The following is a 15,395-nucleotide window of genomic DNA, read 5'->3' on the forward strand; positions in this document are numbered from 1 at the left end:
TATTAATATCTCCACCATATAATATTATGATGCAGTAATAATAGTAATAATAATAATACGTTCACGTCATTAATTTTCCGCGTGCCTATATAGTATTATATTATAATACACGCGCGCATCGGCCCACCGCTGGTCGTCGGGCGGTAGGTATATTATAGCGTTTCGACAAACCTCCCATGAACTCATCAATTAAGTCGTCGGCCAGACTAACATACGCGCACGTCCACCCATTCGGGAAATCACAATAATATGCATTAGATATTAAGTTTATGATGTATCTAATACGTCTGCGTGTCACCGGTCAAATAATAATCAATTCGTCCGAACGTTATTATGCAACGATATGTAACTGCTGCTATTATATAACTACTGATTTTTTTTGTTCTTTCAACGAATAATGGAATAGTCGCGAACCATCGGCCTTGCATTATATTAAGCGCGTCGAACCAATTTTAGTCACTCACTTGTATTACATATAAAATATACCTAAATGTGATTATAAAAATGTCATCTAAACAATGTGTACGCATTTAAATAAAAACTTAACGTTTATTTGTGACTAACACTACATCGTAAAATTATGCAAGTTGTTACTTTTACCGATCAAACAGACTACAACATATGCACGAATTGGCCGGAATATCATAACGCGCACTCTGGGTAGTACCTAGATATCGATGCTAAATAATTAATATTATATCGAGTATTAACTGAAATATACCAAATAAATTAATAGTGTTATAGTTGTAGCTAATACATGCATATATAAAACGTACACAATTGAGTCAATTGACACCTTACGTGCACTCGTATGATGCTTCACTTTGCCACTAAAATCTATCTTTTCTTTCACCTCCAAAATGAAAATATAGAATTTTGTGCTAATATAGTAACAATTGAAATAGAATAATATACAATTGAGTTTACTTTTTTCGAAAATGTTTTGATTTTCTAGTACGTTACATTATAAAGTATTAATAATTTAGGAACGTTCATTTTTGATTATATGTTGAATTTTTTTTTTATACTTTAAAATATTCACCAATATTACGATTGTATTTAAACGCACGTTTTCTCGTTCGAAATGTTCGATTAATAATATTATACTATAATATATCGATCGGACCGCGATCGCATACCCACTTGTAAATGGAGAGGTCGTGCCACACGTCGTACACCATCCGTCGGACGGCGGGGTCGAGACCGTTGACAGCTACGATCAAGTAGTAAACGTCCACGTCCCAAAACGTGTAGTTGAGTTGGACCAGTTCGACGAACGGGTCTGGGTCCCGGTCCGACGGCACGATGCCGCGAAACAGGACCACGTACCGGGACTTCAGTGGCAACAGAGACCCGAGGCCGGGGCTTACAGGACGTCGGCAGGGCTCGGGAAGCGCGTCGTCTTCGCGATCCGTGACCCGCGAACGGCCGTCGGACAACAGACGGTCCAGATCGGCGGCGTACACGGGCTGCTTGTAGCGGGCTTGCAGATTCCGTAAGAAACCGTACGGTACGTCTTCTTCGACGCCATCACCACTTACGTTAGGTCCACCGCTAATTCCATCGCCTCCGCCGCTTCGTGACCAGTGGATCGCCACTACCATTACCCCTTTGCCGAGCGACGACGAACTGTTCTCGAACGATGAGATTATGTCACCGACCGTCGTCTTCGTCATATCGTACAGAACGCTACCATTGCGACTGTAACGTATTGGCTCGAGTCGCCCGACGACAGCCGCCACGGATAACGTTAACAATAAACCCTGTGTCGACGAAGTCATTATAATATTATATACCATTGTTATAATATACATTAAAACATATAAAATAAATAAATAAATAAATTCAAAGGTCAGAAGTATCTTTTTTTTTTAAAGTTACTCTTTAGTAACCTAGTCAAAAGTAACTTAATTTTAATCTTTTCAACTCGTTAATATTCAGATTTGTACATTATTCTGCTTACCAGAACGGCGATGTAAGACGACATTGAACAGCGAATCTGAAACCATACATAGACAGCTTAAAAATAAAAAATATTTTCATACAGTTGTAACTTCACACGATCATACGATATAGTGTTGTAGTGCTTTCTCAAAAACGTCGTAATAACTACGTAAACTGGAGTAATAAGATAATTGTATGCGATATATGCGTGAATATCATAATGCGTCGTGTTTGGCTCGTGTTAAATAATATTGTTTGACTTGTGCGATAAAAAAAAAAAAAAAATGCGAATTCGGTACCGTATTTTAAAAATGGTTGTGTTGCGTTATTAAATTTCGTACGAGTTAAAAACGGATGTATTAAATATATAGGTAGGTAGGTGTTAAGAAGGCGTTTGGTAGCCGCCGCGGGTGTGTGTACGACTGTAATATTATAGGTAAAATTTCAGCACCCTCGGTAATAAAACTCTAGCCGCACGTCTATGCGATCGTAATAACACGGTTTATCACGCATATTTCGTGATTATTATTATACTCATAGATTGTAACGATCGGGACGTTGTAATTTATATTTTGTTTTGTTACCATGTTTTTCGTGTGTGAACGAATTTCATTACAAAATTCACGATTTACCGTATAAACATACTCATATATATTCTCAAGTCGAAGGGCGCGTAACATTTTTATTTATCTCGCAATAACTCATTTAATCATTGTTCGGCACTGGGTATGGTTATTTATGCCTACTATGGTGTAGGCTGTAGGCACTGTGATAAAAATAATAATAATACTTTAATACTGCCGCTGTAATTCTACGTATCTTATAATTTGTGCATAATAATATGCAAATATCAATTGTCGTTTGGACTTACCTCGTGTAATATTTCGCCGACAATCGATGATTAAATCATTCGAACGTTTCATTTACGTGGTCGTAAAAAATGTACGGCGCATTTTTAAGGCTAGTCCGATGTTTTAAATGCTCGTGACAAAATGTCTAATTGGCGTGTTAATGTTTGGAATGACATGAACTATAATGTGTATAATGGTATAATGTGCTGTGCGTATTTATCTAGAAGTAGTTATTACTATTAGAGGTACCAATACGAGTCGACGGTGTTATTTATTTTTATTTTTTTTCATTTACCCGTTGTCATCAATGACAATCATAATTTAAGTGTAAAAATATTATCACGTTTGCCCGCATAATAATGATATTGTACGTAAAATAAATATTAAACATACATACAATTATGCGACAGTTCAATGGGTAAAATAATTGAGACTATCAAATGTTATTTTTTTTTTACCTCGAAAATACGTAAACTTTGTATTTTTTACTTTACATATAATAGGTTGCTATGATAGAATTTTCAGAGACAAAATGTCATTCTGTCACGAATTGTTATTTTTGTATTTCCACATATCACACGCTTGGCGTATATTCAATGCGTAGGTACAGTAATATGTATATGAATTTCACATGGATCGATGTAAAACATTATTGGAAAGTGATTGTGAAACCAAAATACTTAAGACAAAAAAAGATTTTTATTGTAATTGATTACATAAAATCGAATATTAATTACCATCCAATAATAAACAATTATATACTAAATATTATTTTCTCTTACGTTTAAAAATTCGTTTTTGATATTTTATAAGAATATTGTTTTTAAAATGTAAAAAACTAATATCTAAAAAAAAACTTGTTATGATTTTTGATCCCCAAAAATATTAAACTCCTGGATAACGTCCTTGAAAATATTGTGTTTGACACCAGGTGGCTGGTGTATTAACTTTCAAATTCATTCAGGTATAGTTTTCTTGGGTTTACGATCACGATATCCGTGTGAACGCATTTTTTTGAGTTCTCAAATCGTTTGATATATCTATATACGCCAAACCATATCCGTTTATTACATTATTATCAAACATATAATACATTATATATTTTGTACGCATCATTTCAATTGTGGGACCATTGAGAGACAATGGGCCATGCAAAAAAAGGTATAGGTAATTTATACACGAGAGGGAAGTATAATACTATGATATTAATCATTTTCGCGAAACAAAAATAAATAGCAACTATATATTATCAGCTTAAAAATATGAATGTATAAAACGTACCCGAGACGTAAAAAAGTACAACTTCCTATACATTATTTAAATATTTTACTTCAATCGCCGCCAACCGGATACGTTTCCGGCTAAAATAATTCGTTCCTTCTGGCAGTAAAATGGTAAAATTACGTAATCGGTAGATAAGTATTATATTTAAGAGGAATTGTATACGTCGTTAAGCGTTCAGTAAGCAACAAGTGGCTAATGATGACAACATCATCACAGGTATAAACTACCTATCTACCTATATATTTGTCTGTCAAAATACGTTTTGTCGTGTTTGTTCAACAAAAATTATAGTCATTATAGATTTAATTTGTCTAGTATAATTCAAATTTAGGTTTATCTTATCTTATAGAGAATACCCTCTATTGACTTTGAAAATTCGAATTACGTAGGCATCTCTCTACTTTTCCACATGTAAACTTTATTATACAAGTACATTGTCAATATGTTATGTTATATAGGTATATTATTTTTAATTCTACCTAATTTTTTACAGAATGATACAGACATTTTTTACAGTTGTTATAAAATTATTAAGAATTCTATTTATAAGCTTCACTAGTCATCTACAAATAATAACTGTAGTCATTACAGTATTATAAAATTATTTTATTTACATCATTAATTTTATTTATTTTAAAAGCCTATAAATTATGATTTATTATTATGATAGAGATATATTTTAGTTCATACAAATTGTGTGATTATTAAAAGCTATTAAGTTCAAATTATATATAATAATATTATAATACTGAGAAGAAAATAAACTATGAAATCCGTACATTAATATAATATTGTAGAGAGAATATGGTTTACTTTAAAAAAAATATTGAGACTTTCTTTTAAACACATTAAACTGTTTAAATTTTTTAAGCTTGGTGATTGTTTTATGACTCAAAAAACTAGATCATCTTTGGTTCCGCTAATAACAAATAATTTTTAACGAATTAATGTCGCAAATACAAAATACATTTCACAGCCAATGAAATTTTATAACAATATTAATAATATTACTATTGGCATATTTAACGAGCTGCAAAAAAATCCTATTTACATGTCGACTAGTGTATGTTTATTACTGGAAATATCCATTATCTGAGTTTATTTTTAAATATTAACGCGACTATTCAATATTGTTATTATTATAATCAGCTGTAATCATAATGTGACTGTGTTAATGTACAGACTTACAGTTTGTAGTGTGAAATGCACACAATTCGTACCTACGCGGAATTATTAATATAAAAAATATGTTAATTGTAGTACATCTTTATTGCGTTAATTCACAACTTGTTAAAAAAAAAAAACCAATGTATAAATTAGTGATGCAAATACATGTTTATTAATTGTTATTATGTTTCTTTTTTAATTAGATCGTCGAAAAAGTGTTTCGACTTATTGACAAAGATTCAGACGGAATCATCACACCATCACAAGCAATGGATTTGATAACTACAATTACATACTCTTCCAGGTATTTATTATTATAACAATAAATGTTGACGGTAAAATAAGCACAAAAAATTAAAAACGCAAGCACATAATATTATTTTTTGAATTTATATTTTTGTAAATAATTATAAATATTATTCATTTACTTATTATTATTATTATTGTTTTTTGACGTCTTGTTTGGAAAATAAACTCAATTAACCACTAGTAAATTACTGTTTAGAGTGAAATCGGGATTTGACAGTGAAAACTTGATGTGGCTCGAACAGTTATTTAGACAAACTGTTGGGGATGAAATGGAAATCAAACGGGATGATTTCAATAAAATTTTAATCACTAAAAACGTAAGTTCACTAATCTATCAAGGTAAATCGGTAATTATAACGCATTTATAGATCATAATATACATGTAGGGATTTCGTCATCTCGATAACTGAAAACCGCATGTAGCAAAAACCGTTAAAAAAACAAAAAGTACCTGTAAATTACATTATTTGAGTGTTACACGTCTTGATTTATTATTATTTAAGTTACCTATGGATACCACAACAACTGTATACCTACTATTAAGTATTAGGTTTTCTACTCACTCAATATCTATAGCGATATAAAACTAGTGCATTGATGCATCTAATTTTATTCTATACAGTATACACAAATATTAAGTAAACATATAATCATGGGCGTATTTTATAATATTAATATTTATAGATATAAGAGTTATAAACTCTGGCCTACAGCGGTAAATGTCGAGAGGCGTTAAACATTAAATCATCCTAGAATTTAAAATCAAAATATTTGTCTGTACTTATACCAATAGTCCATAGCATTTATAATGCTCGCCGCTATGCTATATTTCACCTCTGATTAGTGTGGCAGTGGTTTCGTTGTTATTATTATATTTTGAGTAGCCATTTTACTAACGCCTTGAAGTGAAGCAAATATAAATACACCACTGAATATAATTTTACTTACATGAGAAATCGAATCTGTATAAATTATGCACGATAGCTAAAACACTATAAGCTTACGAACTCAAGTAATACCTAACAAACTATAATTGAGATTTACAAATAAAAAATGTGATTAAACTATGCACTTAATGTGCACAATTGTAATTTTAAAAATTTTATCATATAATGCCTTTAAATGGTGTGCATTTTAAAATGCATTTTATGCAAGTTGAAAAATATTTGTTACGTTTGTAAAATCTAATTACTTATTTGAAAAATATTTTTAGCCATTCTTTACTGAACGTGTATTTCAAATATTTGATAAAGATAATTCTGGGTCAATATCGTTACATGAGTTCCTTGATGCAATGCACCAATTTGCAGGACAAACGCCAGATGACAAAATTCGATTTTTGTTTAAAGTATATGACTTGGACGGTATGTTTAATTTGTTTTATTCTGCGTATTATTATTAATATTTATAATAATAATGTAATTTATTGGATTAAAATAAACAAATCCAAAATATCCTAACACTATAATAACATTTATGTGACCAAAAAATCATTACGCTATAATATTATTTGTTAAATTAGTTGATTATAAAGCTTTTATTTATAATCTCATAACTCATGGGAAATACATTGTAATATTAAAATAAAAGAATCGATACATTATGATATTTAACGTATTCTCCAGTGATTTTTTTTAGTTGCATAATTAAAGTTAAAACAATAAGTACGTACTTGTTGATTTCTAAATTCAATATTTATATAATATTAAATTATCTAATATTTTAATACAAAAATAATTGTTTATCGTTTGCAATAAATGAAAAACATTATAATTCTCCTTTAAAATTCATTAAAAAATAATAACAATAAGTAAAATAAATATCATGCTTTGGAATGATTGGAATTCATCTTCGGAATCAGGAGAGATGAAAAAAAAAATAATGATAATTAACTCAATAATATTATTTGTTTAGGTGATGGTCTTATACAGCACCGGGAATTGCAGCATGTGATGCGTGCGTGTATGGAAGAAAATGGAATGCAGTTTTCGGAAGATCAAGTGGAAGACCTGACGATGGCGTTGTTCGAAGATGCCGACAGCGAGTCGAGGGGTGCTATTACATATGAATCTCTCAAGAATCAATTACAAAAACACAACGGGTTATTGGAAAATCTGTCGATAAGGTAACATAACGCGTCGTTTGTGTTTTGTAGTAGTGCTTAATACATATAATCATATTCATGCGTTATTTTTAGAGAAGATCGCTCGGATAAAAAAAAAAGTATTTTTTATTGAAATGTACATTAATCTATACTATAACTTACTATACAATAGGCGTCTGATTGAATTTATATTTCAGCTTATAACTCAGTTTGATTGGTATATTAAAATATAAAAGTCGTGTTTTTTAGTTAACACATATATATATATGTCCGGATCGACTAATAAATTAATTAGTGTTATTTTCGTTTATAAAACGTTGGTGAAAAATCAAAAATGTATATATATATAAACGTTTTATATGTGTATAGGTTAGGTCAAAATTAACGTAAAATTAAATGAAAAGTGTTTATTTATTGTATTTAACCTTCGATGAAAATAAAAATCACATTTTGTTTCATTGCCCGAGGAAAACTATTCTGTTGAAAAAACACTCATACTTTTTAAGTATTGTAATCTACTAAATATTTATATTAGTAGTTAATATTTTATTATTTTATGCCTCGAGGGCGTAACTGAAAATTGGTTGTTTCTGTGTCTTATATATTAATCGAGATATCAAATTATAATTCGGCGTAAAATATTATAGCGTGAAATTACACTTATACGTAATTTACTTAATCACTTATTTTAACTACATGGTTCAAACTTAAAATTAAAGTATTTGATAACCTAATGGCTATTATTAAAAATATCGAGAAAAAATTGTCTTTCAGAAGTTTTAATAATTTTTTCATTTTCAATAATTTTTGTTGTTAATACATAAATAATTACTAAAAAAAACTTGAATTACCTATACCTAATGAAATCAGATTCATTGAATGGTACTGTTGCCTATCTATAAGTCTATGCAAAATAATAATTACATTTTTTTTCAATAATGTTTTATAGAACCATGTATATTTAATTATAGAATATTCTCTGTATTTCCTATTTATAATCACCCGATATAGAAAATAGAAAATTGGTTGATTTGACATATTTTAACTGATTAACCCAATGAGTAAAAATATGTTATTAGTAAGAACTAAGAATTACTTTATCTATTTTAATGAAATAAAATAAAATAGTTAAAAATAACATAAATATTTCAAAATTTATACTGATCGCAGATTAAATGAAAGATATTGAACTATAAACAATATATTATTTACTGTTTTTTTTTTTTTTTGTTTTGTTTAATTGTTTAATTACTATAATCGCGTCAAACATCTGAAACACTCGTTCATAAAAACACACTACTGTTTTTCAGCATAGACCGCTGGCTAGTACCGCCAAAGCCAAAACAGCCGCCAGCTTCAGTTTGGGGAAAAATCACTGCGTTGCGTCCGTATCAGCTGACGTTGCCGTATATGCGCAACAACTACGTTTATTTGATATTTCTGGCTGTATATGTATTTGTCAATGTATTGCTGTTTGGGACTAGAATCTATCAATATCGTAATTCCAATATATATACAATTCTCGCTAGAGCCTGTGGTAAGTCAGTAAACACAATATTTACTATTAATTATTATATTATACTTAATCTTGTTTTTATATTTTATTATCTACTTCCTATTCGGTGGCACGTCTTTTATTACAATATTATTATATACACAATAGACTTTGCTTATGTAAGAGACCTTCAGAATTTGCGAATGAAATATGTTAGTCAATGAAGAAAACTAATGACTACAGTCATAAAGGGTAGAGAATTGACATTTATGATGACGCCACACTTGCGTGTATTGTCTTTTTTTTGCAAATGTACAAAATAAAAAAAATTACATTCATAATAATGAATAATTAATTTTACGTTTTTACGTTTTTACTTTATTATTATTATTTTTTTTAAACTAAAATAAATTATTATCAAATTATCATAATATTTTTAGGTAGAATTATTATTAAGGGCATGTAGGTTTTAATTTATATTTGAATTATCAAAATCGTATACTTTTCAACATTACATTTTTTGAATAAAAATTTGAAAAATTGAATAATATTGAGATAACAAAATTAGCTAAAAAATATAAGATATTAGTTTTTAAATTTACCTCATGACTAATTTAACTATTATGTTTCAGAAATTATATCGGATATAATGTAGATTAGTCAATATAATTATAGGATTATAGCAAAATAACTTCAAGACAATATTAATATTAATTTATTCAAAAAAAAAAAACAAAAATACCTAAACAAAATAACAAATATTCGTATATTGCATTATTGATATGTGCTTGCACATGCAGAAGCGTACTGCAGTTCTGTTATATTTTGTTTTACACTACAGTCATACACACGATACACTAATGATAACCAACTTACTGTAACTTACTATACACGTATATTATATACAATACGCACGCACTTACTTATAGAATTGCCTATATTGAACTCCGTAAAAACGGTCAGTATCAAATTGTTATTTAATTTTTTTAAGCAGTCTAACTAAGCTAGACGCTCGTTTAAAATACCCATAGTGAAGAGTAAATATATTTTTTAAAAAAAAAATAGAATAAAATATTTTTATTTTTAAATAGAAGCATGTTAAATAACTTAATATAATATTTCGTTTTAACTATGAAAATATTTTTTCATTTATTTATTATACAATACGATAACATAATTATATATATTGTCATTGTGCCTAATATTTTATACATTTATAATGTACCTACCTTCATATAAATATATATCAGGTTTCTATTTTGTTATTTGTAATTGATTTTCAGGCCAGTGTTTGAACTTCAATTGTACTTTTGTATTGGTTCTCATGTTAAGGCATTGTATTACGTTCCTCAGAACCCGTGGATTCTCATTATTTTTGCCTTTGGACCAACATATATATTTTCATAAAATTACGGGATTTTTCATATTTGGTTATAGTATACTCCATACATTTATGCATTTATTAAATTTCAGTAAGTTAATTTCATACCGTTTATTAAGTTTGTCGTTACCATTTAATTGCTGTTGCATTATTTTTATTTACTATAGATACCGTCATAATATATGATCCAAATTTAAACTATGAAGGATTCACAGTGTCCGAATGGTTATTTACCACTGACCCGGGACTTTTTGGACTCATATCAGGATATGCTAATCCCACGGGCATATTACTAATCATTATTCTATTCGTGATGTTCATTTGTTCACAGCCATTTGTTCGTCGAGGAGGATGCTTTGAGGTTAGTAATCTAAACCGGAGTATGACTTATTTCCCTAGAATATATTTTTACAATTAAATATTTTGTTGTTTTTCAGATATTTTATTGGACTCATTTACTATATGTGCCTTTTTACTTACTTTTGATTTTGCATTGTCCAAATTTTTGGAAATGGTTGATCATTCCCGGATTATTATACTTATGTGAACGTTTTTACCGTTTCTCATTGATGCGGTCTGAGCATGGAAAAACTTATATCAGTTCTGGTTTACTTTTACCATCTAAAGTCACGCACTTGGTAATCAAAAGACCACCACATTTCGATTTCCATCCCGGCGACTATGTTTTTGTCAATATACCAGCAATAGCCAAGTATGAATGGCATCCATTTACTATAAGTAGTGCTCCGGAACAAGAAGGTATATGTTTATATACACATTAATTACAGGCTTAATTACATTTGAAAAGTATTAAAATAAAAAATTATGTATATTTAGATTATATGTGGTTACATATCCGCGGAGTTGGAGAATGGACAAATCGATTATATTCATATTTCGAAGAAGAACAACAAAAGTTACATTTACTTAACGAAGAACTACCTGGTTCCGTCAATAGCAAAACTTCCTCTGTAGATACTATAGAATCTTCAAAAATCAAAAAGCTACAAACGTATGTTTCAAACATGAAATTGATTTGAATAACAAGTTATATTCTTAAATTAATTATTATGATATAATATATATAAATATTATAGGTCTCTTCAAAGAACATTTTCAGGAAGAACTGTGGAGGATTCCACCAAAGGAAAATACAAAAAAGGTGGCGATTTTAGTTATACTAATCAGAGTTTTAGTAGTTTACCAGAAGATTTTCAAATTAGAGGTTCTCCAGAGAACGATGGCAGTTCTGGTAATTCAAAAACTCCAATGGGTAAAATTAAATATTATATTGTTTTTAGATTTATGTAATTAGCTAGTACGGCAATTAAATTAATAAAAAATAATTGTCAAATATTTAATCATGAATTATTAGAAGTGAGAAAATCAGTGAAAAAGGCACCAAACACCAATCTTCACAAACTTGTTTTGATTAACAAGGCACCACTGTCGAAATCATTGTCTATGCCTGATATGGACAATCGTATTAAAAAAAGAGAACGTCTATTAGCGTATGTATTAAATTGTTTGTATTTTATCAATGACATAAGTCCATATAATCAAATTAAAATTAAAATTTATGAATGTTAATTTTTAGTTTACGAACTTACATGCGATCTGAATCCGAGAAGAGTTTCGATGAATGTCAAATGAAAAGAGCAAGACTTCAATCTTTAGGTTTAGCGTATTTAAGCCCTCAAAATAAATCATTGGCTCAAAGTTTCCGTTACATGAGACATAAGCCAACCATAATAGCGTTCAAAACGCCAAGCTTAGAAAATTGTGAAACCAAAGTTTCATCGTATAGTATCACAATAGAAACAGTAAGTAGTATTACTATTTTTAGATATGGCTGATAAACATCGTTTGAAACTTTACTTAAACTGTTTTAGTCGTCCAATATGGGCAGCATGGAGTTTGTTACAAATGAAAACAAGTCAAAGGAAAGATCTAAAGAAGACAACAGTAGTCAATCACCAATAAATTATCCTGTGGGCAAACCACTAGAGGTGAGTAATATCAGATGAACATTGGCTTTAATGGTATACCGAATAACTTTTTTTTTTATCCTTAGATCTATCTGGTCGGGCCATACGGTGCGCCGTCTAGTCACATATTCCGAGCCCAGCACGCCGTGATGATAGCCACGGGTATTGGCGTCACACCGTTTGCTTCTATATTACAATCAATCATGCACCGGTACTGGAAAGCCCGACACACGTGTCCTAAATGTAAATACACTTGGGCGAGTGAAATACCACCGACGGTGATGCATCTCAGAAAGGTAAGAAACACGTCGAAACAGATCTAGATTATTATGCTTAGTATTGTGTTTGGTAGTTAATTTTATTCATTATCTCTTGCTTGTAGGTTGATTTCTTTTGGATTAATCGTGATCAAAGATCATTTGAGTGGTTCGTGAATTTACTGTCACAACTAGAAATCGAACAGGCTGAGCTCGGTGGAGCTATGGAGAGGTTCCTAGAGATGCACATGTATATAACGTCAGCTTTGCAAAAAACCGACATGAAAGCTGTTGGACTCCAATTAGCATTGGACTTGTTACACGAAAAGGTGAGAATCTATCTAATAAGTGTTATAATCATTTTATTCAATTCAATATTATATAAATAATAAACGTCTCTATGAAATTAATACAATACAACGATCGTTTTCTTTAGGAAAAACGAGATTTTATCACGGGCTTGAAGACTAGAACAAATGCAGGAAGGCCAAACTGGGATAAAGTGTTCAAGCAATTATTAGACCAAAAGAAAGGAAAAATCACAGTATTTTATTGTGGTCCACCACAACTCGGTAGACTCCTGAGAGTTAAATGTGATCAATTTGGATTTGATTTTAGAAAGGAAGTTTTTTAGAGTTATAAATACTCGTAGACCGTGCTTTTATCTCTTTGTTATATTATTAATACAACATACGAATTTGTACATACGAATTTTATATGTTTAATACACGAAAGTTACCATTTTGTCAAAGAGAAGACTGTAAAATATGTTACCAATTTACCATATCGCAATCAAGTATTTTATAAAATAACAATGATACCATTAATTTTTTTTGATAATTTATTATTAGTATTTTAATAAAAATAAGAATTTTTCCGTCTGAATTTTATAAATATTATAATATATACAAATATATATATATATATATAAATTGTATTAACGTATGACATTATCTGTGTATTATTATTATTATTGTTTAAATTCAAAGTGTAAATATATATTCTATTATTTTAAACATGAATACAATATTAATATCTTCAATGCAATCTTATGCAATTATTATAGTTATTTATAGCACGATTTAAAACAAAATCGTAATTAATAAAGTATTAAAACGATAGTATTTGAACTATTCAACGATTTCAAAAATATAAGTACTCTTAGAAAAAATACATGCGTTTAACGACACAAGACATTTTATACAACGCATATTACAATATATTTGTATAGTAAACGTCGAACAACGAGCTGCCACGCACAGTAAACACATCGCATGCACCGTGTGCTGTATTTGTATTGTTTAACGTGTTATCGTAATCGTCTCGGTAAGAATTTACAATATAAAAAAAATAATGTTAGAATTATTAATTATTTAGGTATCTATGGGCTGCGTAGGTGAAAAAAGAAACAAACTGATCATCGTAGGACAGATAAATATCAGTAGATTTCTCGTCTTAATAACATGCATAATTATTCAAGATACGGGCAGATAGTTCAAGGAAAAATAAAATAAAGACATCTATTGAATACATTTAAATAATAATTTTAAGTAAGATATAAGGCATTGTACAACAACAACAACAACAAAACGTGGTTTTTATAATCTTATACCAAACTCTATCATATTGTAATATATGACGGGGATACATTATAATATGACTTTCCGGGTACCTACTGTAAATACGAAATATGACGGTAATAAAGCCAAACGTAAGCACGAATCTGTACTTTGCTTATAATCTCCAATGGTCATTGCTGTCATGGAATATTTAATAATATCAATATGTAATGAAAACTAAATATAAAATTCAGGTATTTTAAAATATAGCGAATGCAACTACAATGACTCTCGGAGAGTCTTTCAAAAACATTCACCGTATAAAGAACATAATCTTAAAATAATTAAATATAATAATCACGAAAAAAACATTTAAAACAAACTCATGCTCAGATGTTCATAGAATAAAATATTTCATCTAAATTCTAAATAGACTTTTATATTTTCTTATATATGACGTAAAATTCAAATTATTCTCAGTAGTTTTAACCACCTGAAACACCCGTCACTTATTTATTTGATTTGATATTATTTTATACTCGAACATGGGATTTAAACACATGCAGGTATATTCAAACCCATTGCATAGTTAATGCGCTAAATCCACTTGCAATTACACTTCTTAATTTATTACTTATATTGTTAACTATTGTTTTTATTATTATGGTTTTTAAAAATCCATCAGTGGTTATACAATTTTTTTGAACTTAAAAAGTTTCAAACCGTGCAAAAAATGCAAAAATGAGAATATATCGAATACATTTTAGTAATTTTATCACAACACAGTTACATATTTCATTTTAAAACCCATTTTATTTAATAAAATATCCATAATATGATATAATATTTAGTTTAAGATGAGCAATACAATTTGTTATATATATAAATTTGTCGAAAAACACTACAAGTATATTTAAGTTATTCAGTGGTATTTTAATAATTTTTTTTTTCATTACTATTGGTGAATGATTAAATTCTTTACATAATATGGTTCAATAATTGATTATGTTCTAATAACTTAAAAACTTACAAAACTATGGAATACATGATTAGAAA

General features: G+C 29.3%; 1 protein-coding gene across 1 annotated transcript in view; it reads left to right on the forward strand.

Annotated features, from left to right (window-relative positions):
* Window positions 1-13,655, forward strand: part of LOC113553743 (NADPH oxidase 5) — a 71,601-nt gene extending 57,946 nt beyond the window's left edge. The window contains exons 5-20 of the mRNA XM_026957245.1: window positions 5,450-5,550; window positions 5,752-5,872; window positions 6,769-6,919; window positions 7,470-7,680; window positions 8,970-9,196; window positions 10,438-10,626; window positions 10,703-10,896; window positions 10,973-11,294; window positions 11,373-11,547; window positions 11,633-11,808; window positions 11,911-12,046; window positions 12,133-12,358; window positions 12,428-12,544; window positions 12,610-12,819; window positions 12,906-13,109; window positions 13,217-13,655. Of these exons, the coding sequence (XP_026813046.1) occupies window positions 5,450-5,550; window positions 5,752-5,872; window positions 6,769-6,919; window positions 7,470-7,680; window positions 8,970-9,196; window positions 10,438-10,626; window positions 10,703-10,896; window positions 10,973-11,294; window positions 11,373-11,547; window positions 11,633-11,808; window positions 11,911-12,046; window positions 12,133-12,358; window positions 12,428-12,544; window positions 12,610-12,819; window positions 12,906-13,109; window positions 13,217-13,414 (2,958 nt within the window). The 3' untranslated portion in view covers window positions 13,415-13,655. The remainder of the gene's footprint in view (window positions 1-5,449; window positions 5,551-5,751; window positions 5,873-6,768; window positions 6,920-7,469; window positions 7,681-8,969; window positions 9,197-10,437; window positions 10,627-10,702; window positions 10,897-10,972; window positions 11,295-11,372; window positions 11,548-11,632; window positions 11,809-11,910; window positions 12,047-12,132; window positions 12,359-12,427; window positions 12,545-12,609; window positions 12,820-12,905; window positions 13,110-13,216) is intronic.
* The last annotated feature ends 1,740 nt before the right edge of the window (window positions 13,656-15,395 follow it).

This window comes from Rhopalosiphum maidis, chromosome 2 (genome assembly GCF_003676215.2).
Source record: "Rhopalosiphum maidis isolate BTI-1 chromosome 2, ASM367621v3, whole genome shotgun sequence".
Taxonomy (NCBI): domain Eukaryota; kingdom Metazoa; phylum Arthropoda; class Insecta; order Hemiptera; family Aphididae; genus Rhopalosiphum; species Rhopalosiphum maidis.